This window comes from Ambystoma mexicanum, chromosome 4p, assembly GCF_040938575.1.
Source record: "Ambystoma mexicanum isolate Mex_15411 chromosome 4p, UKY_AmexF1_1, whole genome shotgun sequence".
NCBI classification, from domain to species: Eukaryota; Metazoa; Chordata; class Amphibia; order Caudata; family Ambystomatidae; genus Ambystoma; species Ambystoma mexicanum.
The window spans coordinates 475391205-475415215 of NC_090927.1; the positions used below are offsets into that span (position 1 = coordinate 475391205).

A 24011-nucleotide genomic window follows, 5' to 3' on the forward strand; every position below is an offset into this window, starting at 1 on the left:
CATAGTTACCTAATATTAATTTGTGTTACGTTTGTTTGAAATGGTTTCAGAATGGACAAACACCACTCATGTTGGCAGCCGAACAAGGCAATCTGGAAATGGTGCAAGAGTTGCTTGGCAAAGGTGCTAATTGCAATCTGGATGACATAGTAAGTATTGGGTCTGGGTGAATGTCCGAATCTCAGTGTACCCCATCTCCAAACACCTTTTTTCTGCTGTTTGCGGTTGGATAGGAGATTAGGCCTGCTTTTCAGTTGTTTTGTGAAATCGCAGTGGAGCAGTTTATGAAGGTGGAGGACTTAATATATGCACAATTGAAAACTATAATCTCTGCAAAAAAAGCGAACATGGGAGCCCAGGTGTTTGCAGACTAGGCAAAACCAGTGGTTTGATCAGACTGATTATATGATCGTGGGAGAACAGAGAGCAAGAGTAGACTGCAGGTTTGATGCAATGTTTCAAATGTTATGATTTCGTACAATGAAAAATAAGATTCAATTGTTTGCTGTAAATCCTTGTTCAGCTGTTTCTGGCTCTACAGTTTTCTTCCTGGGCCGATTGTGAGCCAGTTGTGATTTACATTATTGCTTGTTTTTCTGGCTTTAGCATGAAACTGGGGTAGCAAACCATGGAGATCTGTGCATGTGCTCTTAATTCCACATTCACTTAATAACTGATGACACAAATATATTTATTGAAAAGTGGGAAGGCATTTGAGTGTCGCAACCAGTGTATAAAAAAATTCATATTTTTAATTTTAACATTTGAACATTTAAGGTAGTCTCATGAATAAAGATTTTTTTATACTGAAAGAAAAAATATTGTGTTTGGAATGGCTACTTATGTATTAACAAGTGAATTTTATTTGTATTTTTGTATTTTGTTTTTGTATTTACATCGGGAGGTTGTCTTTAATATGCATCTTATAGTACAAATACTTTATATGGCTTTTTGGATTTCCTCATTGTTAGGGGAGTTTTCCTAAAGTACTACTGGCAGTAAGACTTTAGTAAGCTATCCTAGTGGTTTGTAGATCCCCAACTCTTAGTATCACGTTTTATAAGCTCAGGACCTTGGTAGAGTGGCACAGCAGTCGGGCTCATCTCAAGAGGAAGATGTGAGCTGTAGGTAAGTACACTGAATCTTAGCTAGATAGGAACACAAAGAAGCACTTACTTATATAAAAAGTATATATTTATTATATTTCGAACAGAAAGACCTTGAATACTTCATACATTTATACTAGAACACTCAGGATTACTTGATAATGCACTTCAAAGGGCACTTCAAAGGGCACATGCACTTTTGTGTTTGTTCACTGTGACATTTGTAGCAATGTTAGAAAGGGAAAAGACAATATCGTATTATCGGTTATTAAGCACTCATGTGGTTTTCAACGGTTTATACAGTAATACATTTATTCTGCAAACACATACAGTAAAGCCACTTAAAGGTAGGAAAATGGTTAGTTTGTGCAATTTAAGCTTAGTTCAAGGTCCTAGAGACGATTTCTTCGCCTAGTAAGTCTTTTAAGTCCTAAGTCCAAAAACACAACCCTAGCTAGGGGCAGTTAGGAGAGGACTGGAAGGTTTGCCAATCGGCGAATAAAGAAGAGTTCCTGTGGATTTCTTCCAGTGTCTACAGTTATTGAAGCAGCAAGTGAACTAACAAAGGGAGACCTTAAAACAGACTCAAGAAGGGGACACTAGCAGGAGCTTAGATCCGAGGTAAGAGTGGGGTTGCCCTGGACCCTTCTATATGCACTACAATGCTCTGGAGTTACAGTTTTGGTGTCTTTTCTGCAGCACCAACAAAGGACATGAATCACCCGGTCAATCTTCTTTGCTTCCTGCAGTCCCACACTCTGGTAACGTCTGGGCGAGTTGGATTGAATCTCTGGAGTGTCCTTACGGTTTCAGCAAAGATTTTGACAGATTCAGCCTTACCATGACGATGCACTTGAAATGGGCACCAGGTCTCCTGGTATTGGTGTTCCGCAGCTCTGGAAGCTCCTAGGACCTCAGGAAATGGCTTGTTTCAAAGTTTGTCTTGGGACTGGTTGTTCCCAACAGCCAAAGGGAAGGAGTCATCCTTTTCGGGGCTCCACTGTTGCATAGAAAACAGGGTCAGGACAGCAGTGGTCGCTTCACAGTGTTGCAAAGGGTCTGTAGGCGTCTCTGGTCGTCTTCTCCGGTTACTTCTGTTTCCAGTGGTCAACTTGCTTTTCATTCCAGAAGCCTCACCTTTTATACAGTTCCAGCACACACTCCTTTGCAATCTTTCTAAGCATTTTACAGAAAGGGGCGTTTGGCTGTCCAATCAGGACAGCCGGACCCCCTGTGGGAGCTGGACCTGTTCAGGCGCTCTGGCAGACCAAGGACAGGGGTGTGGAAAACTCCTGTATTTCCTGCCTGCCCAGGCACTCTGGGGCCTAGGTGGGGATACCTACGGGTTTCCACCAAAGACAAAAGACACACTGACCTCCAACTCCCAGAATGGTAGAAGAAGGACTGACAAAGAACAACCACACTATTAATGGTGAAAAAGAAGGGAGGCCCCAAGTTGCTACGGAGGGGCGGGGGGGGGCCCTATTGTGAACTACATATGCTATGGATATAGCCTGCGGTATAAAAAATACACAATAGTTGGCAGAAAACTTCCACTGCCACCAGCCATAACTACGTGATTGTCTATGTGAATAAAAAGTCACAAGAGCAGAGAGAAGGGAGATACTAGCTATCCCTTTGGCACTCCACTGAAGGTGGTGTGAGCCAATATCTCAAACTATAGAGTTTTGCTCAGTATCTCTCTATCCTCAAGAACTGAAGCTACTTGAGGATACAGAAAAATTATCTTAAAGGAGGACTCTATGGATCCCCAGCAACACTGCCTATAAGAAGCTGTGTGATGTAGTAGTAAAACACAGATGACTTTAAGAGCTATGAAGCAGGCAGACTCCATAGTACAGGTAGAATACGAAAAATAGAGTTCCAAAAAACAGAGCCCACAAGAATGAATGAGAGGAAAAAGGCGGCGCTCATTCTGGACATTTTTCTTTCAATCCTGAAGTCCAGCAAAAACTAGGAAAGGTGATAAAGCATAAAAATGATAAATCTCCATAACACGTATCATCCCTTCTTTTCATCTTGATATGTGAAACAGTTGTTTACTGTGGGGGAAGGGCTGCTATTGAGCCCAACTACTCTGCCCTAGAGCTCAGCTCAGACTCCCAAAGAAACAAGTCCTACCTTTTACCTGAAGTCTTTTGAGATGCACTGCTGTGGATGACCTATACAATGGCTCTTTCTACGGTTGTCTGATTCAAGGCAAATTACCACTGTACTGTAGGAGAACATTGCCTGGGCTTGCAGCTACTTTTTCAGAGTGGCCCGTGTCTTGCAGTCCCACCGTTGAACCTATAATGATTAATCCATTGTCGAGACACAGGGGGGGGGGAAGAGGAGCCGTTGAGGGTGCCGATGAGTGTTACAGCGGACCATGACATTTTGGGGGAGCCCCCATTCCTCGGAGACTGCTTCTCTGGGGGGTAATCTGGTCCATGGAATGCAGGCTGTGGCCTGTTGACCCCTATCAAGGCTCGTACTGTCATTACATGCAAGTGTTGAAGGCAGCAGCACGCTATACGGATATGGTGGGGAGAAGGCAGCAATACACTGCTCTAGTGCGATTGGGTCAGCTGGTCCCAGTGTGATCTCAACAGGTGGAGGCCTGAAGTAGGGTTCTGAACTGATTAATGCTGTCAAGAGACTGGGAACTAAGGGACTGATGGGTGGGTGGCATCTGCGGGAGGGTTGTTGCTGCTTCTTCCTGGCGTTCCCACCTGGTCTTATCTGTCTGCCCACCTGAGGGCTTTGGATGATAGCATGTTTCTGAGCTCCGAAGTTAGCATTGTCTAGGCAGAGAAAATCTGGTTGTCGTTTTCCTGTGACTTGTGAGATCCTTTCTGGGGAAGACACTTTTCCTGATGGAGCACATCTGTTGAAAACAACCAAAACAGAGAATATGTTGACCTTTCTGTTGCAGTGGCACATTTCTCATACATTGTTGGCACTCATGGGCGTCAAAAGGTCAAAGGATCTTTCTACAGTACCAGTGCATGTACACTAGGTTTCTGGTGGAGGGGGAAGCTCAGGATCAGCTTGCTGATGTCCATCTTTCTGGATCTGATGGCTTGTTAGGGAGAATTCTCATTTATGTGCTAATTCCCTTCAACCATAGAGACCCCCAACTCTTTCGCTGGGCTTTAGGACTTTTAATTCGTATCCTGGAGTGAGTGAGACCTTTTTTTGTCACTCTATCGTGTATTTTTGATCTGATTTGGACTCTGTTTCTCTTTGGGTTTGGTATCTGACCAACTCCATAGGCATCTACCTTTTTGTATAGTGACAGACAGCACCTTCAGTGCAGTGTCACAGAGAAAAACATTGGATTTCTCATAAGGTTTAAATACCTTCTCTTGGGTGAACAACTGTTCCCAAGGGTAGTAAACTGAAATGGACTCTACTTACCTGTTTTTCCTATCTAGGTCCAGTACACCCCATCATATGTTGAAGCACTGGGGGATTACTTAGTAGCCTCTTTTCCTACTTATGTAACATTTTTTATGTTACCCTCACTACATTTAATGGCTGGTGGCAGTGGTTTAATGTTACTACTTTTGTGCTTTTTTACCGCAGGCTGAATCCCCAGCTGCAGTATTGCACCCATGGGTGCCCATTTTGTCATTATGGCTGCAGTCTTCTTTTTTCGCCATTTCTTGCTTGTGAGGTCGTTCTTGGATTTTACTCTGTGTGCCAAACCAGGTTTAACCCTTCTGTTAATTTTGCCTTTGGCGGGCTTCAGTGCTGAAACCTGCCTCTGGCTCCAGTGTGTCTGGCAGGGCAGGAAGCGGGGGAGGTGCCAGAAACTCCCTGTCCTTGGTCTTCTTGGTTACCTGAATGCACCTAGTGCTGATTGGCTGGCTGGCTGGCTGGCTGTCACCCTGCTGTGAGTGAAGCTATGCTGTGCATGAATGGGAGAAATCTGCATAAAATGCGAGGTCTCTTGAACAGGAGGCAGAATCGACCACTGGACGAAAAACATCAGACGAAGGAAACTGGTAGAGAAGCTTTCTGCACCCTCCTGGACCGTTGAACTGCCTGGTGAAGCCCTGCTGCAGTGCTGAAGCTCCAATTTCGTATCGACTAGAGAAGCCTGGAACAGACGACTTTTCCCTTGGGTTGGTGGGCCCAACTGTGACCCCAAGACTAACTTTGCTGGAAAGCCTCTGCCTGCTGGCTGTTCTTCTTTTCTGCTGCTTGGAACCAAGTGCAAGGGTTCAGGAACCCCAGAATTGAGTGTGTCATCTTTAAGCTGGACCGGAGCTCCAGGAAGATCCTGAGGACCCTCCCGAAGCAGGACGACCCAAGCCTGAGCTACCTCAACAGAGTGCTGGACCCCAAAATCAAGGGAAGCCCATCAAGTGTCCAAGAACCGCGGTGGTGCTATTGACCGGTAGCTGAAACCGTGAAGTGCTGCTGATCTGAAGAGAGCCCATAGCCGCCGCCGACCTTTGAACTGCAGTGCAGGACAGGAGTCCTCTAGACATCCTCCCTCTTTTCCCCACGACTGAGGCCCAGGAACCCAGGATCTGCAGGACTGCAACCAGAACAGGGAAAGGTCTAACCTAGACTTCATTGGGAGATTGTAAAGTATTCACCTGCTCTAAGGACTTCCCTAACATTTCCCTTTTCCACAACCTCAGTATTGCATTAAGTGTAAATGGTGATCTATCAATGTCCATAGTGTCCTAGTAATCAAAGTCACCTCAGGGTGTAGGAAGTGTGTGTGACATCTCAAAAGGGTATCTACTTGCTTATCTTAAATCTGATGAAGTGTTTTGAAGTGTATTTTTGTTGTTGCATGGTGCCCTTTCTAAAGAAGGCTTATTTAAAACCAACTGTTAAATAAATAATTATTTTACTAGAAAACCTTGAGTATAAGTGTTATTTGTATATTTGTAATTGTTAATCTTGGTGTTGCATCTCTACAGTTCACATTTACGTTTACCCCTCTTGAGATAAGTCTGGCTGCTCAGTCACTCACCAACTTGTGTAGTACAGACCTATACCAATAAGTGGGTTACCTATTACCAAGAGGACAAGGCTGGTGTAGTCTCCCACAGGGTTACTACATACAATCTTGCTTTACATGGCTGAAATAACATGAATTGATTCTAAACAAGTACCTTTGGCATATGAGGGAGAACACTTGCAATCCTGCATGGATAGTCTGATCGCAAGACTTTGCATGGCACAATAGCCTTTCTCAGTGCAAGAAGAGATGGGTATCCCCTTCATCACGGACATAGGGGAAAGCGAATAGAAATCAAATACACAACGGGGTTATGGCACATGGTACCAAATAGGTTTCTGTTCAAAACATTGTATATGGTCAGTGGAGAGGTTGGTCAGGTCAGAAACGCTAAAAAATCAACATATGTTAAATTATTATTACATATAATACATATAAAATAACCATATACCGAAATATCCGTAATAAAATTCATATAAAACATCAGGTATTGGTTAAAAAGCACAAGGCATTAAAGGGAACATGGTCCCGGATATAACCGTGCAAACAAGTTGTGGAAAAATAGCCATGTATCTTAAGAAAAGGATATAACTCACACCACGTGGTCCGGAGTTCACAAGGGATGAGGCTGTAACTCTCCAAGGTACACAATAAAGAGCAATTCAAATACAAGAATAAAATCAATAAAGGTTACAGTGCATAGGTCAATAGCATTTCTCAGTGATAGTGGCTACCAAGGACATCCATAAGCTGGAGACCATCCTGAAGGTGGTTATAAAAAAGAATGCAGTCCTTGATGGGAGATCGTTTGTTAACTATAGTCTGCCTCTGTTGGTATTGGATGAATATGTAAAGGGGTTACTTAAGAAAATCTTTGACGCTGCTCAGTTTTCTCCACTGTTCATGGGAGAGATGACGCAGATGTAGCTTGATACTGGGAAGGTATCCTCTGTATGGCAGCCGAGTCTGAGGAGCTGCACTTTTACCATTATTCAGTGGTTCCACAGCTTTAGTACAAGCTTCTGATAAATAATTTGTCAAGATCATTCAGCACCATACATCTTTAACCTGATTATTCGATCGCAGTACAGCAGAAAAGACCTTCATTCCTTGTGGTCAAGAAACTTCTCAGAGAGGAACATTCAGAATGATATATATATATATATATATTTCTGATGTTTGTTAATCTGCTTAGAATCACATGCTGTGCATAGTCTGACATCCAGTTGTCACTGCGGAGTATTGCATTTTGTTTTCAGTACCCACAATTCCTCACGCGTCGAGGTCCCTCAGATTGTTTTTTTCCGCCCAGATATTGGTCGCCTTTACGCGGAGCTCCTCGAGAGACATTGCAAATTCATTTACTCGACCTTTGGTTGTTATTTATTAATATCTATTTACATAAGATCCCTCCCTCGACGTAGCTGCAAAGCCATTTCTCCGCCGAGTAAGAACTTCGACGGCGTGGACGAGACGGAGGAGATCCTTTGGCGCTGCCGAACACGGGGCCTGGCTTCGCCGGCCAAAAGACAATAGGGAGAGTGGGGTTGTGGGACATTTCTTGTTTCTCTCTGAGCATGCCTTTCCTTTTCCCCTCCCTTTCCCTCGGGGTTGTTATCACAGTGAAATATTTCCTCAGCTATGGAGAGGACACCCTTTAGGTTTTGCCCGCGTTGCAAGGGCAGGTTTACCTGGAAAGACAAGCATAAACGGTGTAACCGTTGCTTGCCCCTCGACCACAAGGAAGACGGCTGCGCGGCTTGTCAGCTTCTTAAGCCTAAGACTTTAAAGGACCGCAGGGTCAAAAGGTGGGCGGCCTATGCCATGTCGAGGTCCGATTTCTCACCCGCCGCCGCAGAAAGTGACAAGGAATGTGATAACCCAACATCCATTTCGGAAGTCGTAGACCTCTCTAAGGAGCGCTCGTGCTCCTCGTCGTCTGTCCCTGGCCCCGACAAGCTCGGCTCACGCCCTACTTATGGGGATGAACACCCCGGCGACACTGACGCACACAAAAAAACACTCCCATAAACACATAACCTACGGCTCTTCTTCGTCAAAGACGAAGAAACCATCAGCGCCAACGGAGACGCAGTTTCCACCAGTGTCCTCTTCAGACCGTAAGAGTCTTAAGCCCCCCTTGCAACCACAGACGCGACCAGCAACTGGGCTTCCCCCAGATAAGGGCGCTACCCCCAAACCGCCAGACGAAGCGCTCCGCCAGAGAGCGCCCGTCGCCGTAGAACGCGCGACGCCCGTAACTTCAATACCAGAGCCCTCCACAGACAGATTAGTCGTCGAGAGCCTGGCGAGGATCGGTTCCGCCGATAGCCAGAAGCGGACGGCGAAAGATACGCAGAATACCGCTCAGAAGGCTAGAGAAACGCAGAAAAGGCCGGAAGGAAAGCAGGAACTGCTCCCTTCATCTAAAGGGACTCCTAGCCTACCAGAAGGCTTTTCAGACGGCGACAGAGACCTTTCTTCGACGTTATGGGAGAGGTTAAAGCGTTTTCAGGCCAAAGTGCCCCCCCGCCCTCCCCCCACCCCTGGACCGCCGCTCAGGGGTACCTCTTGAGACCCTGGAGAGACTCCAGTTCTGTATGGAGAAGATGGAGAGGTTTATGGAGACTCAAAACCTACCACCACCCAAGAGGGCAAGAGAGGGACCTCAAATGGACCCCAGGGCTAAATTCCCTAGGCTGTTTAATCCCTCCCAAGTGAATGTAGATTTATATGACCGCACTGAAGAGGACCCCCACTTTCAGGAGGAAGACGAATTTTTAGGCAACGAAGAGGAACAAAACCTAGAGGAGGAGGGTTTTGAAGAAAATTCAGATATAGGTGGGGGGGCTTCGGAGAAGACCCAGAGGAAGGTGCTTCACAGCCCTGGCAGTCCCCATCAGCATTTTCGGACCCTGATGATCTAAACCTGTCCCCTCCCGAGGACTCACCTAATAGGAACACGTTGCCTATAGACGATCAACCTACATTTAATGCACTACTACGCAAGGCAGCAGCGCATTTCGAAATAGACACTGGGGAGATTTCTCCTGACATTGACTTTGTGGAGAAGGTAATCAAGGAGAAACCCCCTGTCAGCCAAACCATTCCCCTCCTCGCCTCAGTAAGGAAATGAATTATCCATTCACTATCTACACCCGCGTTGGTCAGAGGGGTCAACCCGAGGATAGAAAAATTATTCAGTCCCTCTCCTTCAGACCCGTTGTACGTCAGGGGCCACTCTGTACCAGACTCCCTAGTGGTGACAAATACAAGGAAAAGAGCAGGGGTCCCGCTGTCTACCAGCGAAGCACCACCAGATAAAGAGGGTACAAAATTGTATGCCCTGGGGAAGAGGATCACAGGCTCCACTGCTTTTTCTGCAAGGATTGCAAACAACTCCTCCTTGCTAGCAAGTTACGCAGATGCACAATGGAGCAAGCTACGTAAGGACGCCGAGGAGGTACCAGAACCCCTACGTACACGCCTACTGGCCATGATTACTGAAGGGACCCTAGTCAACCAAAGCATCGTGAAAAACACTCTGGATGCTGTAGAAACGGCTGGCCGTTCCCTAGACCAAGGAATGCTCCTCAAACGCCATGTCTGGCTGCATAATTCATGGTTTAAACCTGAAACACAAGCATCTCTAATCAACAAGCCTGTAGAAGATGCCAACCTCTTTGGAAAAGCGGTTGATGAGGCACTAGAAACGGCAAAGAAAGAGTTTGACACCATCTAAACCCTAGACCAGATTTCTAGGCCTCTTAACAAACGTGGCTATGGCAATATGCGCTTTTTTTGAGGCCAACGCCAGCAGCAAAATCAGCAGCAGCAATACTCTGCAAACAACTGGTCCTCTAACCAAGGCACCAGTGGGCAATACAACCAGAGAGGACAACGCCGTGGCAAAGGGAGAGGTTGGGGTTCCACCCCTAGAGGTTCCCAAGCCACCAACACCAAATGACTCGAAGATTCGGGTCCCCTCGTATGCATCGCCGGTCGGGGCCGGTTAACATCCTTTCTTCCAGCATGGGAGGGAATAACTTCAGACCGCTGGGTACTATCAACCATAGCCCGCGGCTACTGTATAGAATTCAACAGTTCCCCAACGTACAGACCCCCAAGGGGACGGCGCATGACACCAGAACACCTCGCCATCCTTCTACAAGAAGTGGACCAGCTACTGGAAAAAGGAGCTATAGAGGTCGTGCCTCTATGTCAGGTAACGGAAGGTATTTATTCAGTGTACTTCCTTGTACCCAAAAAGGACTTAACCATGCGCCCTGTATTAGATCTGCGCCCAACGAACAAATTTGTCAAACCTCAAAAGTTTCGTATGGTGACCTTACAGGAAGTGATCCCCCTGCTATCACAAGGAGATTACATGACAACACTGGACATGAAAGATGCATACTTTCATATTTTAATGTTGCCAGCGCACAGAAAATACCTCAGGTTCATGATAGAGGGCAAACATACCAGTTGAGAGTGCTACCCTTCGGGATAGCATCAGCACCGAGGGTATTCACGAAAGTACTGGCAGCGGCCCACCTGCGCAGGTTGTCCATCCCAGTATACCCTTACCTCGACGATTGGCTCATAACAGGGGATTCTTACAAAACATGCTTCTCAAATACCCAAAAGACTGTAGACCTTTTGCTCCAACTGGGCTTCTCCATCAACGAGAAGAAGTCCAGCCTAGACCCCAGCCAAGTCAAACAATTCCTAGGGGCTCTAATTCGAACAAAGGGCGGCCTTGTCTTCCCCTCCAACGAGAGGTTCCAAAACATGATGATGATGTTTCAGATCCCTCAATATGTAGCAGGTCGAGAGGTGATGGTACGCAAAGCAATGCGCTTGCTACGAATGATGGCGTCATGTATTTATTTGGTACCCCACGCGCGCCTGCGCATGCGCCCAATGCAAGAGTGGCTCAACAGCCAGTGGTATCAGGCCAGCGGACAATGGGACGATCTAGTGGTGGTCTCGCAGGCCTTGGTTCTCTCGCTATGGTGGTGGTCGAAGGAAAACCTGGTAATAGGAAAACCATTTGCCATCCCCGCAGTGGAAGCCACTCTAACCACAGACGCATCCCTCACAGGATGGGGGGCTCACCTATCGTATCAGACTGCTCACAGAGTTTGGACTCCGAGCGTAGCATCCAAGCACATAAACTTACTGGAGCTACTGGCTGTGTTCAAGGCACTAAAGGCATTCCAGGCACACCTACAAGGGAAGACAGTGATTGTCCTCACGGACAGCACCACAGCCATGTACTACCTCAACAAACAAGGGAGCACTCACTCTCCAGGACTGTCCAAGCTGTCCCAGAACATCTGGAAGTGGGCTCTCAAACACAACATGTTCCTACTGTCACAACATGTACCAGGGGAACTCAATCTGCTAGCAGACGAACTAAGCAGAGACTTCCCTCTGCCCTCAGAGTACGAATGACGTTTACGCAAAGACATTGTCTTCGACGTTTTCACACAATGGGGATTCCCAGAAATAGACCTGTTCGCAACCCTGGAGAACTCACAATGCCAAGATTACGCCTCCAGGTACCCCCAGAACCAATCCAAGGGGAACGGTCTATCGATTCCATGGTCAGGGAAATTTGTTTACGCTCCCCCCCCCGCCCCCCGACTCCCCTTCTCAACAAGATTGTGCACAAGATGCACCAGGAACAAGTTACCATGATACCAGTGGCCCCTATGTGGGCCCGGCAGCCATGGTTCGCTCACCTGATGGATCACCTGATCCAGTGAAACTTCCCTGCCCGTACAACATGCTGTCACAGGACAAGGGCAGGACACTGCATCCATGCCCTCAGACCATGAACTTAGCAGCCTGGCTCCTGAGATCATAGAATTTGGACATTTACAACTCCCGCTGAGATGCATGGACATCCTCAGGGAGGCTAGAAAGCCTAACACTTGTCACTGTTATTCTAGCAAATGGAAGAGATTTGTCAGCTGGTGTAGAGGAAGAAACATCAACCCTGTTGACTGCTCTCCCACACAAATTGTTCTGTACCTGACCCATTTACTGGACTCAGGTCTATTATTCAATTCTATTAAAGTCCACCTAGCGGCACTTTCTGCATACACCACTTCCCAACTTAAAGTGTCATGGTGGAAAGTCCCAGTTATTAAAGCCTTTATGGAGGGGGTAAAGAGAATACACCCTCCGATAGCAAACCCAGCTCCCGGCTGGGACCTAAATGTGGTACTTACCAGGTTCATGGGCTCACCCTTTGAACCCATGCACAAGGTATCTCTTAAAGACCTCACTCTTAAGACCACCTTCCTAATAGCTATCACCTCCATTAGGAGAGTAAGTGAACTACAGGCTCTGTCTGTTCTAGACCCCTTTGTAATGGTTCACAAAGATAAGGTGGTTCTACGCACTCACCCAAGGTTTGCACCGAAATTCATCTCGAAATTCCATGTCAACCAGTCAATGGAACTACCAACGTTCTTTCAAAACCCTTCAAATTTGGGAGAAAAAAGCCTGCATACACTTGATGTGCACATAGCTGACATGTTTTATGTGGAATGAACTAGACCACTGAGAAAGACTAATCAGTTCTTTGTCTCGGTGGCAGCAGGAAGAGAAGGAGATGCAGTCTCAAAGTCCACTATATCTAGATGGATTGTTCAATGCATCACTCTCTGTTACACTCTTGCTAAGAGAGAACTACCCTTCAAGCCAAGAGCACACCCTACTCGAGGCACTGGGGCATCCATAGCATTCATTGCAAATGTTCCCCTTGAGTCCATTTGCAAAGCGGCAACCTGGAGTTCTGTACACACCTTTACAAAACACTACTGTCTAGATGCCCACTCTAGATCTGATTCCCAGGTGGGACAAGCAGTATTAAGACATCTTTTTTCTACTGTTCCCTCTCACAACCCACCTCCAACTCCGGGTACCTCTCGCTAGTCTATGCACAGCATGTGACTCTAAGCAGATTAACAAACATCAGAAGACAATGCATTACTTACCGTAAAAGCATTTCTGATGGTTGTATCTGCTTAGATTCACATGCGCCCACCCTTCCTCCCCGCTCGGATGGAAGGAACATAGACATCTTTTTATATCTCTCTTTTCTGTACTCACTCACGTCTAGAAGGCTCCCTCAGGGCAGAAAAAATACAAACAGAGGGACCTCGACGCGTGAGGGATTGTGGGTACACCGCACGTCACTATAGGGATAGTGTTACAGACACGCCTTGTCGACGTCCCCTTTTCGACTACGAAAAACAAAATGCAATACTCTGCAGTGACCACTGGATGTCGGACTATGCACAGCATGTGAATGTAAGCAGATACAACCATCAGAAATGCTTTTACGGTAAGTAATGTATTGTCATATATATATATATATGGCAGTGGCTGTGTAGCTATGGTTAAGTTGCTGTTTCCATAGGAAGAGCGCTTGTTGGTCGGCTTATAACTCCGCTCTCCCTGGACGAATCCTCACCAAACTTTGCAGAAAATGTATAGAACCCACTCTGAATCTTTTTGCAAAGTTTGGTCCAGGCGGGGCAAAGTTATAGGGGGGGGTCCCAAAGTGTCTTTTTTTTCCCATAGACTGAATGGGGAAAAAACTTTGCTCACGCCTACAGCCCAAACCGCTGGACGGATTTTCACCAAATTTGGACCAGGAGCAGTGGCTTGGTCCCGAAAGCGTGCTTTTGCAAATTTGGTGAAAATCCGCCCAGTAGTTTTATTTGAAATGACCAAAAAGTAGGTCACAAAATATGTGTGATATCTATGTTCGGTCCGCGGACACACTTCCCTGTTCGGTCCGTGGACAGTGTCCTGATTGGCTAATCGGCTTACGTCATGTCTGCGGACATGCAACCTGTTCGCTGATTGGATGGTGAAGAGCGTGAAGTGCGCCAGATTTTTGCAAACGCCCTCCATCTTGGATTCGCAGACTTCACCGCTGTCTGCGGACATCACGGTAAAAACATGTTAAAAAACACAACATTGCAGTTGTCAAACTTATGAAATAATCTCTGGGGAGGCGAGGGGTGATGAGGATAGGATGGGATTTGGCTGCAAGAAGCAAAAAAACAGGTGTTTTGTGCCACGAAAGCCCGCGAACAGTTCGGATGTTCACGAACAGTGCTGTGAAAGTTTGCGAACACCTTAGCATTACAGGGTTGGTGAAATGCAGTCCTTGGATGGCTTATAACCTTGGCGCCACTTAATGGAACTGCATGAAATTCTGCATGTATATTCCTGTGCTGATTCTGAGTGAGTATGCACAGTTTGGTGGGATTCTGTCATGAGGGGGCAAAATTAGAGATGGGTTCCCAAAATAATGTAAAGGCTTATAAATGAGTTGCCATTTGACGAATCTACACTTCATTTGGAAAACTGATAATAGATCAAGATATACATGTTTTTGCGAAGTTTGGTGGGATTCTGTCGAGAGGGAGCAACATTAGAGTGGGGGTCCCAAAATATTGTAAAGGCTTATAAATGTGGTGCCATTTGACAAATCTACATAAAGGTTTGCAAAAAGATTATAGATCTAGATTTAGATGTTTTCGTAAAGTCTGAATGGATTTTGTCAAGTGGGGGCTAGGTCATATGACGATTGTATGTGCATACATTTGACACTTTTGAAAAAATAAAACATGGGTGGATTTCCAGCAAACTTGCGTAAGGAGCATTGGTAAGGACCTACAAGGTTGGTTTTGCGAATGTGCCAGTGTTTTATTATTTGACAAGTGTCATAATGTAGCTACAAAAAATGGCGGTATACCTTTAGTGACTGAGGGGTAGCCTGTGGCCATGGGCAGTGGCCAGATTGTCCAGGTCATGGAATAAGGTCATGATCCGAACAATCTGGCTACTGGTCATGACTACAAGGGACAAAACATAGGATTAAAGTGCCCATATCCACCTGGGACTGGCTTAGTGGTAAAGCTATTTGAAATTAGGATAGATTTGAAAGGGAAGAAAAATGGGCTTGTGATAATATGGTCATAGGGTTCTCTTTTTGCCTTCTGCAGGCTGCTATGGAAAGCAAAGAGGGGCCCTGTATGGAACCCTCACCTTCCCTTTCCATGGTGGCCATCCTGGAAAAGGATTTTCCTTCCTAGACCGGGACGCCAAAGGTGTCCCGGTGTTGGAAGAAAAATCCTATTTTTTAGAACCCCTGGTTCCCGCTTTGGGAACCTAGGGTGCTAATGGCCTACATCCCCCATTTCAGGGGCTGGAAAGGGGGGGATAATGGTCCAGAGACCTCTTTATCCACCCTCGCTTCGCTTGGGCTGATAACTTGGGCTTCTGGGCCGGTATCCACCGTTCCAGTCCCTGGAACAGAGGATGAACGCCACAATATTCCCATTAGCATAACACAAAATGCAAATGGAAATGTTGGAAAATCTTATTTAGTCTATGTACTTTACTGAGAAATATAAAGTAGATGGAGTCTATACATTTTTTTAGTTCTATTTTTTAACTGTAAAAGGTGGTTCCTAAAGGAAAATGTCATTTGTTGTTTTTGGATGTATTTATTTTGGCAGGAGAGCTAAGAACGAAAGGTGGGGAGGGGAATGAGGGAAGAGCAACCAAAACACTAATATGGAGGGGTAAGTGGACTAGGGAAAATGTTGCACGTGTGTTATTTCTAAGTTAGGGGGCACTGTTTTTCATGCTCGTTGATTACAGCAGTGGTGGTGGCTCTTGGGGAGGAGGGATGGCATTAGCTGATGCCATTTTAAGATAAATAGCAGTTTTGCTAAAGGTATGTACCGTGTACTAGATTGTTAATGGATAATGAGTATGAATAGGTGTTGGAGCTGTGCAAGGGAAATTTTGAAGTTGGAAGTTCCTAGATCAGTAGAAAATGCAGTTCTGAACTGTCCGTCAAGCAGAGATCTTATCGTGAAGTGCAGACGGGTTCTCAGACACGTCATCATGCCGCGCGCCAGCGTATGGTCATGTGGCACTGTCCGAAAGGTCCGCTATGAAGTCAGATGTTCGTAGCCGTCTGCGGATGCAAAACTACTTGAAATAGTTGCAAGAAGTGTATAGAAGTGTTAAAAATTATTCCAGATGGTGGGAAAGGGCAGAGCTTTAAGGTGAAACTTTGGAAATTGGACACAAAAATTGCTATATTGGGTAAGTATGATATTAGTAAGTTGTGAGAAAATAGCATGCACTAATAAAAACCTATGAAATCCATGAAAAAACTTTGTTAAGGGGATGTTATGGTAAAGTTGCACTAATAAAAACCTATGAAATTCAATGAAAAAACTTTGTTAAAGGGACGTTATGGTTCCAAGTAAAACCAAAAAAAACCTGAAATTCGCCAGCTATGGTAAACTAAGCAACCATAACCCGCGCCCCCACCGTGCACTGCTAAGACTAACACCCAGGACATCAAAGATGACGTCACAAATGTCATTGATGACATCACTGATGACATCACATGTGCATTTACCTTTCATGAAAAGTCTGTATAAGGGATTCTTATTGTAATGTTAATTAAAAAGTGTCAAGGATCATTGGAATAAATATTATGAGGTACGTAGTGCATTAAGTAATGCATTAATCCAAATAGCATTGTATTATGAAGTTTTTTCCAATATACTAAGGTACACATGTAGTAACATAGGCATAGTGTGCAGCAGACATGATGGAGATGCAATATTAATAACCGTGCCATGTTATATACTAAAATTATAAATGCTTTCTTATTAGAGTCTTGCATACTGTGAAACATTTAATACGTACCTAATCAAACTAACTTACTACATTATTACATTACTGCACACAAAACACAGACAACAACACATACAAATAAAGCATGTACAGGGAAAGTGAAGTAAACAAAAAAACAGCAGTATTACCCAACAATCTTCATAACCTAACTGATTATCTTCATGCACAGAAATGATTGCTCTGCTTCAAAGCTACTTCTTCCCTATGTATAACTATCACATATTGTGACTAGACCCTAAGGAAAGTAGTGTAAGTGATGTGAGCATATCCAGGGAAAGTACAGTAATAAAAAAACAACAGAACTATAAGACAGTGTTGATAACCTTACTAATCATCTTCATACATAGAAAGCATTGCTGTTTTCCAAGTCTGTGTTTTCCCCTTTGTATATGTTTCATATGCTTTGAGTGGACCGTAAGTGAATTACTGGTAAGAACATATTTGAAGTATAAGTCTACAAATATAGTACTTTGTACTATAGTATAGTGATTCTTTTGTTCCTGACTGTTACTGGCCTAGATATATCAGTAAAGGAAAAAAGAGTGAGCCAGAAATGTGATGTTATCAATAACATTTGTGCTGCCATCTTTGATGTCCTGGGTGTTAGTCTTAGCAGTGCACGGTGGGGGCGTGAGTTATGGTTGCTTATCTTACCATAACTGGCGAATTTCAGGGGTTTTTATGTTTTACTTGGAACCATAATGTCCCTTTAACAAAGTTTTTCCACTGAATTTCATAGGTTGTTAGTAGTGCAACTTAACCATAACGTCCCTTTAACAAAGTTTTTTCATTGAATATATATGTATTTCTGAGGCTTGTGGAATCTGCTTAGATCACATGCTGTGCATAGGCCGACATCTAGTGGAAGCTGCGGAGTATTACAGTTTGTTTTTCGAAACTCGAAAATGGGCGTCGACACAGGGCGTGCCAGTAATACTATCCCTAGTGTGACGTCCACTGTACCCAAGATCCCTCACGCGTCTAGGATCCTCAGATTGTTTTTTTCCGCCATACTGGTCGGAAGCATTTTGCGGAGTCCCCTGGCCTTAGCCATACTTTTGCAAAAAATTTAAAATAATAATCTATTGACATCCTTCCCCACCCCAACGTCTAACTTCGACACTCGACGCCGGCTGGAGAAGAAATCGACCGTCGTCTGCTGCACGACGGATTTGGGCCTCGGAAGGCCGCTGGCCTCGGCCCGGGCCTTGGAAGGCCGCTGGCCTCGGCCCGGGCCTTGGAAGGCCTCTGGCCTCGGCCCTGCAAGTAGGGAGAGTGGGGGGTGGTACATACTCTACACTCTTGGTATATAGGTACACCTTATACATTTCCTACACTTAACAGCCCGCTGCCTCAAGGTGCGTATGGAGGGTACCCCTTTTCAATTCTGCCCCAAGTGCAATCGCAAATACCCTTGGGTCGACAGGCACGCCACGTGCAATCTCTGCTTGCCGAGGGACCACCCCGAAGCGAACTGCAGAGCGTGTAGTAGGTTTAAACCTAAGACACTTAAGGACCGTTCGACGAAGCGTTGGGCCCACCACGCCAGGCAGGCGGCCATGGCAGCGGAGGGCGCCTTCAGCGACGGCAGCGACGCCGTACTTTCGGACGGGGAGGGCATTACAGCGTCGAAAGACAGCCGAGCGCAGGTCCCTGACCTCGGAAGGTCGTCCGGCAGGGCGGCTATGGGGAAGATCCCCGGCGACACAAGCGCTTCACATACTACACACACTAAACACATTAAGTCCAACCGAGACTCGACGACGTCGGGTTCTCGGAAAGAGGCACAAACAGAACGGTCCGATTCGGTGTCCTCTGGGCGCTCTCGATCAAGATCACCGCATGACTCCAGGCAATCATCCACTCTTGCCAAGAGTGCCTCGCTCCCTAGGCTAACAGAAGTTCGATTGTCGGGAGACGAAGACGACTTCCACCCCCAGGCCGCGCTCCAGGAGTCGGAGCCCGCAGTTAAAACCAGCGAGGCCCCACGCTCGAAGGACAGGGACACCACCCCCGATCCTCGACGCCAGGCGTCGAAAACCTCCGGAGCCACTAAAGGACAGGGAAAACATTTTTCCACTCACAGGGAGGAGGGAAAACAGCAGAAGAAACAACCTTTGCACTCTTCCACACCTGGGAAACACACCACTCCCCCTAAACAGACAGACAAAACCAGGTCTGCTGATATGTCTAAAACCAGCAAAGCTACTCAAGATAAATCACATAGACTTGCTGAGAGCGTCATCCCCAGTTCCAAAAAATGGTCCAGTGAAGACATAGATAGGGTCATGTCAAGAATGTCTTCTTTGGCAGATTTTTATGATAAAAATCCAGAACATTTCCTCTCGTATGATCCACAGGGGGCGACACCCTCAGGCTCTACTGATCCTATCCCCCCGAGTAAGAAGCCCCGGTTTGAAACTCCGATGAGATCAGAACCCTTCGAGGTACAACCTTACGCAAGACCATACTCACTGTATCAAAGAGAGGCTTCCTTTTGTGAGGACCAAGAATTTGGTATGATAGAAGAGCAAACCGGGACGGGCTACTATGGGGATGATGAGGACCAGGAAAAGGAAGAGGAGGACCCGGAAACATACAGAGTAGATTCCCCGGTAGAGAACGAAGCCCCGGTTACCGACTCCCCGGTCGATAACCAACCCCTCCTAAACGAGGTTCTTGCACGCGCAGCAGAACATTTCCACATTGACACCCACAGTGTCCAGGAGGAAAGGGACTTCGCAGAAGAGTTAGTGGGAGAAGGAGGCCTGTTGCCCAGACCATCCCTATCCTTAAGTCCATTCAGCGGAGAATAGATCCGTCCCTGGTGAACCCGAACCTCACCAGAGCAGTCAATCCCAGGGTTGAAAAACTTTTCATGGTTGGCCCAGTCTGACCCTCTCTATATAAGAGGACATCTGAAGCCAGACTCCCTAGTTGTCACACCCTTGTCATCGTCCGAAGCTCCTCCCGACACGGAGAGCAAAAAACTATACGGTTTTGGCAGGAAAGTAGCCTCAACGTCCGCCTATCAAGCAAGGATTGCAAACTCCACCACCCTGTTGGCCAGCTACAACTGCCATCAGTGGGAAGAAGTCGCGGCACTCATAGCCTCTGCTCCTGAACCTTTAAAGGGCCAGTTAGCTCGGATTTCCGCAGAGGGTAGAGCCGTGTCTGGTTGCATTTTGAAAGCAACCTTCGATGCCGCGGACAACGCAGGCAGATTGATAGCGGAAGGCACTGTTATCAAGAGACATGCGTGGTTACGGCAGTCTGGTTTTAAGGCAGAAACCCAGGCATCATTGTTGGACACCCGGTGGAAACCGATCTGTTGTTTGGTAAGGCGGTCGAAGACGCACTGAAGAATGCCAAGGACAAATACGAAACACTCAAGCCCCTTGGCCAGTTAACCAATAAACCCCCTAACCAGAGAGGGAATAGTAATTTTCGTCGCCCACGCGGCCAAAATTCCCAGAGAGGATCTACCTATTCCCAGGCGCAGGGTACACAGTGGAACAACAACCAACAGTCTACCCAGGGTTACGGCAGGGGTAATAGGAGAGGTCGTGGTAAAGACAGAGGCAGCCCCAACAAGGGAGGCGGCACGCCTCCACCAAAGCAGTGACGCTCAGTTCAGGGTCCCTTCTCACGCAACCCCAGTAGGGGGACGCATTTCCAACTTCACCCAGGCTTGGGAAGGGATCACATCAGACAGATGGGTGCTGTCAACAGTATCCACACGATATTGTATAGAACTACTGCAGCGTCCCCGGAACCATCCTCCACGACAAAGAGTACACTCTTTAGAACATCAGAAGATTCTCCTCGAGGAGATCGCCATTCTGCTAGAAAAGGACGCGATAGAACTCGTCCCGGGACACCAGGTAAACAAGGGTATTTATTCAACTTACTTCCTTGTGCCAAAGAAAGATTTGACAATGCGCCCAGTATTGGACTTACGGCCTGCCAACAAGTATGTCAAGCCCCAAAAATTCCGTATGACCACGCTACAAGAGGTAATCCCCCTCCTAAAAAAGGGGAATTACATGGCAACCTTGGATATGAAAGATGCTTATTTTCATATTTCCATGTTCCCACCGCACCAAGTATTTGCGCTTCAAGGTGGACAGTCGACACTACCAATTCAAGGTACTGCCCTTTGGGATAGCTTCAGCACCAAGGGTATTCACCAAGGTACTGGCGGTGGCGGCTACACACCTACGCAGGGAGGCAATCCCAGTGTACCTTTATCTGGACGACTGGCTCATAACGGGGGAAACCCCAGGAATTTGCAGGACAAACATTCAAAGGACTATCGACCTCCTTCACGAGTTAGGCTTCTCAATCCACGAGAAAAAGTCAAGCCTCAAAACAATTCCTAGGAGCAATCCTAGATACCCAAGAGGGGTTGACCTTTCCTTCAGAAGAAAGAATTCGGAATATACTACTGCAAATTCCGCATTATCAGTCCGGTCAACAAATAACGGTACGCAAAGCAATGCGTTTACTGGGCATGATGGCGTCATGTATTTACCTGGTCCCCCACGCGCGCCTGTGCATGCGTCCCATGCAGGAATGGTTGGCGAAACAGTGGTCTCAGGCAAGTGGTCAGTGGGACGATCTAGTGGTTGTTCCACCAACACTGGTACAAAGCCTTCACTGGTGGACAAGAGAGAATCTCGCACAGGGGAAACCCTTTTACGATCCCGAGGTACAGGCAATAGTCAATACAGATGCATGCCTGACGGGGTGGGGAGCTCACCATCTCCACCACACAGCTCAGGGTCTCTGGTCTCACTCAGTGGCCAAGAACGACATCAACCTGCTAGAGCTTCTGGCAGTATTCAGAGCGCTTCAGGCGTTCGAGCCGCACCTACTAAACCTGTCAGTGCAAATCCGGACGGACAGCACAACAGCCATGTTCTACCTGAACAAGCAAGGAGGGACTCGCTCGCCAAATCTGTCCAAGCTTGCCCAGAAAATCTGGATATGGGCACTCAGACGGAACACCTTCCTGTCATCACAACATGTTCCAGGGGAGCTCAATTCCCTAGTGGATGCTCTGAGCAGAGACTCCCTCCCAGAGGAACACGAATGGGTTCTACACAGAGAGGTCGTAGAAGATATCTTCTCTCAGTGGGGTTTCCCCACTATAGACCTATTCGCCACAAGCGAAAACAGACAATGCCCAGGATTTGCATCCAGGTTCCCCCAACCAGACTCCCAGGGGAACGCCCTGTGGATGAACTGGTCAGGGATGTTTGCCATACGCTTTTCCACCAACTCCTCTCATCAGGAAAGTGGTGAACAAGATGAACAGAGAGTCGATGACGCTCGTCTTAGTTGCTCCCATGTGGGCAAGACAACCGTGGTTCCCACACCTACGCAGGATGGCGGTGTGCGAGCCCATCAAACTTCCAGCCTGGTACAACCTATTGTCCCAGCACCAAGGTCAAACAGTGCACCAGCAACCCAACTCAATGAACCTGGCAGCATGGCTCCTGAGGTCATAGAGTTTGGACATTTCAATTTGCCACAGAGGTGTATGGACACCCTAAAGGAATCTAGGAAACCAAACACAAGGCACTGTTACTTTGACAAGTGGAAGAGGTTCGTTATCTGGTGCCAGAGTAGATCAATCAACCCCGTTGATTGCACTCCTTCCACTATTGTTACATACATGCTCCACCTGCTGGATGCAGGATTGGTTTTTAACTCACTGAAAGTACACCTGGCAGCCCTGTCGGCTTACACCACTTCCCATAGCAAGGTTTCGTGGTGGAAAGTACCAGTAGTTAAAGCCTTCATGGAAGGAGTAAAGAGACTTCACCCTCCTATTTCAAACCCACCACCAGGGTGGGACCTTAATGTGGTGCTAGCCAAGCTCATGGGCCCCCCTTTCGAACCCATGCATAAAAGCAGTCTCAAACACCTGACTTATAAAACGGCCTTCTTAGTAGCTATTACTTCTATAAGAAGGGTCAGTGAAATTCAGGATCTGTCAGTGCAGGATCCCTTCTTTACTGTCCATAAAGACAAACTGGTTTTACGCACACACCCTAGGTTCTCACCTAAATTTATATCTAAATTCCATGTAAACCAGTCCATCGAGCTTCCGGCTTTCTTCCAGGACCCGCAAAGCTCGGCTGAGGTGAAACTACACACCCTAGATGTGCGTAGGGCGGTCCTCTACTATGTAAACAAGACCAGACCGCTAAGAAAAACAGATCAACTGTTTGTCTCCGTAGCTACAGGCAGAGAGGGGGATCGCGTCTCTAAAGGTGCCATCTCGAAGTGGATTATTAACTGTATCCAGCTGTGTTACTCACTTTCTGAAAGAACTCTGCCTTTCACGCCAAGAGCCCACTCTACTAGAGGCATTGGGGCCACTCTGGCTTTCATTGCAAATGTACCCCTGGACACAATTTGCAAAGCAGCTACTTGGAGCTCTATTCACACTTTTACTCAGCATTACTGCATTGACACCCATTCCAAGGCAGATACACAAGTGGGACAAGCGGTTCTAAGACACTTATTTGCTCATGACCCTTCTCACATCCACCTCCTTCTTCAGGTACTGCTCGCTAATCTATGCACAGCATGTGATCTAAGCAGATTCCGCAAGCCTCAGAAGGGATACATTACTCACCGTAATCGTATTTCTGATGCTTGTATCTGCTTAGATTCACATGCAACCCACCCTTCCTCCCCTCTGAGAGAAGGCGCATGATGGCTTGTAGTCTTACCTTTCTGTCTATCTGCTTGGATTATCTGTACTCACGCCACTCCTCATGCTACCTCATGTCAGAAAAAATACAATCTGAGGATCCTAGACGCGTGAGGGATCTTGGGTACAGTGGACGTCACACTAGGGATAGTATTACTGGCACGTCCTGTGTCGACGCCCATATTCGAGTTTCGAAAAACAAACTGTAATACTCTGCAGCTTCCACTAGATGTCGGCCTATGCACAGCATGTGAATCTAAGCAGATACAAGCATCAGAAATACGATCACGGTGAGTAATGTATCCCATATATATATATATATATATATATATATATTTCTGAGGCTTGTGGAATCAGCTTAGATCACATGCTGTGCATAGGCCGACATCTAGTGGAAGCTGCGGAGTATTACAGTTTGTTTTTCGAAACTCGAAAATGG

The 24011-nt window shown here is 46.5% G+C and overlaps 1 protein-coding gene across 4 annotated transcripts in view; it reads left to right on the top strand.

Annotated features, from left to right (window-relative positions):
- KIDINS220 (kinase D interacting substrate 220) overlaps window positions 1-24011 on the top strand; it is a 1499978-nt gene that overhangs the window by 197859 nt on the left and 1278108 nt on the right. For all 4 annotated transcript variants that reach the window (XM_069606010.1, XM_069606012.1, XM_069606011.1 and 1 more), the window contains exon 4: window positions 51-149. In XM_069606010.1, coding sequence (XP_069462111.1) covers window positions 51-149 — 99 coding nt within the window. The remainder of the gene's footprint in view (window positions 1-50; window positions 150-24011) is intronic.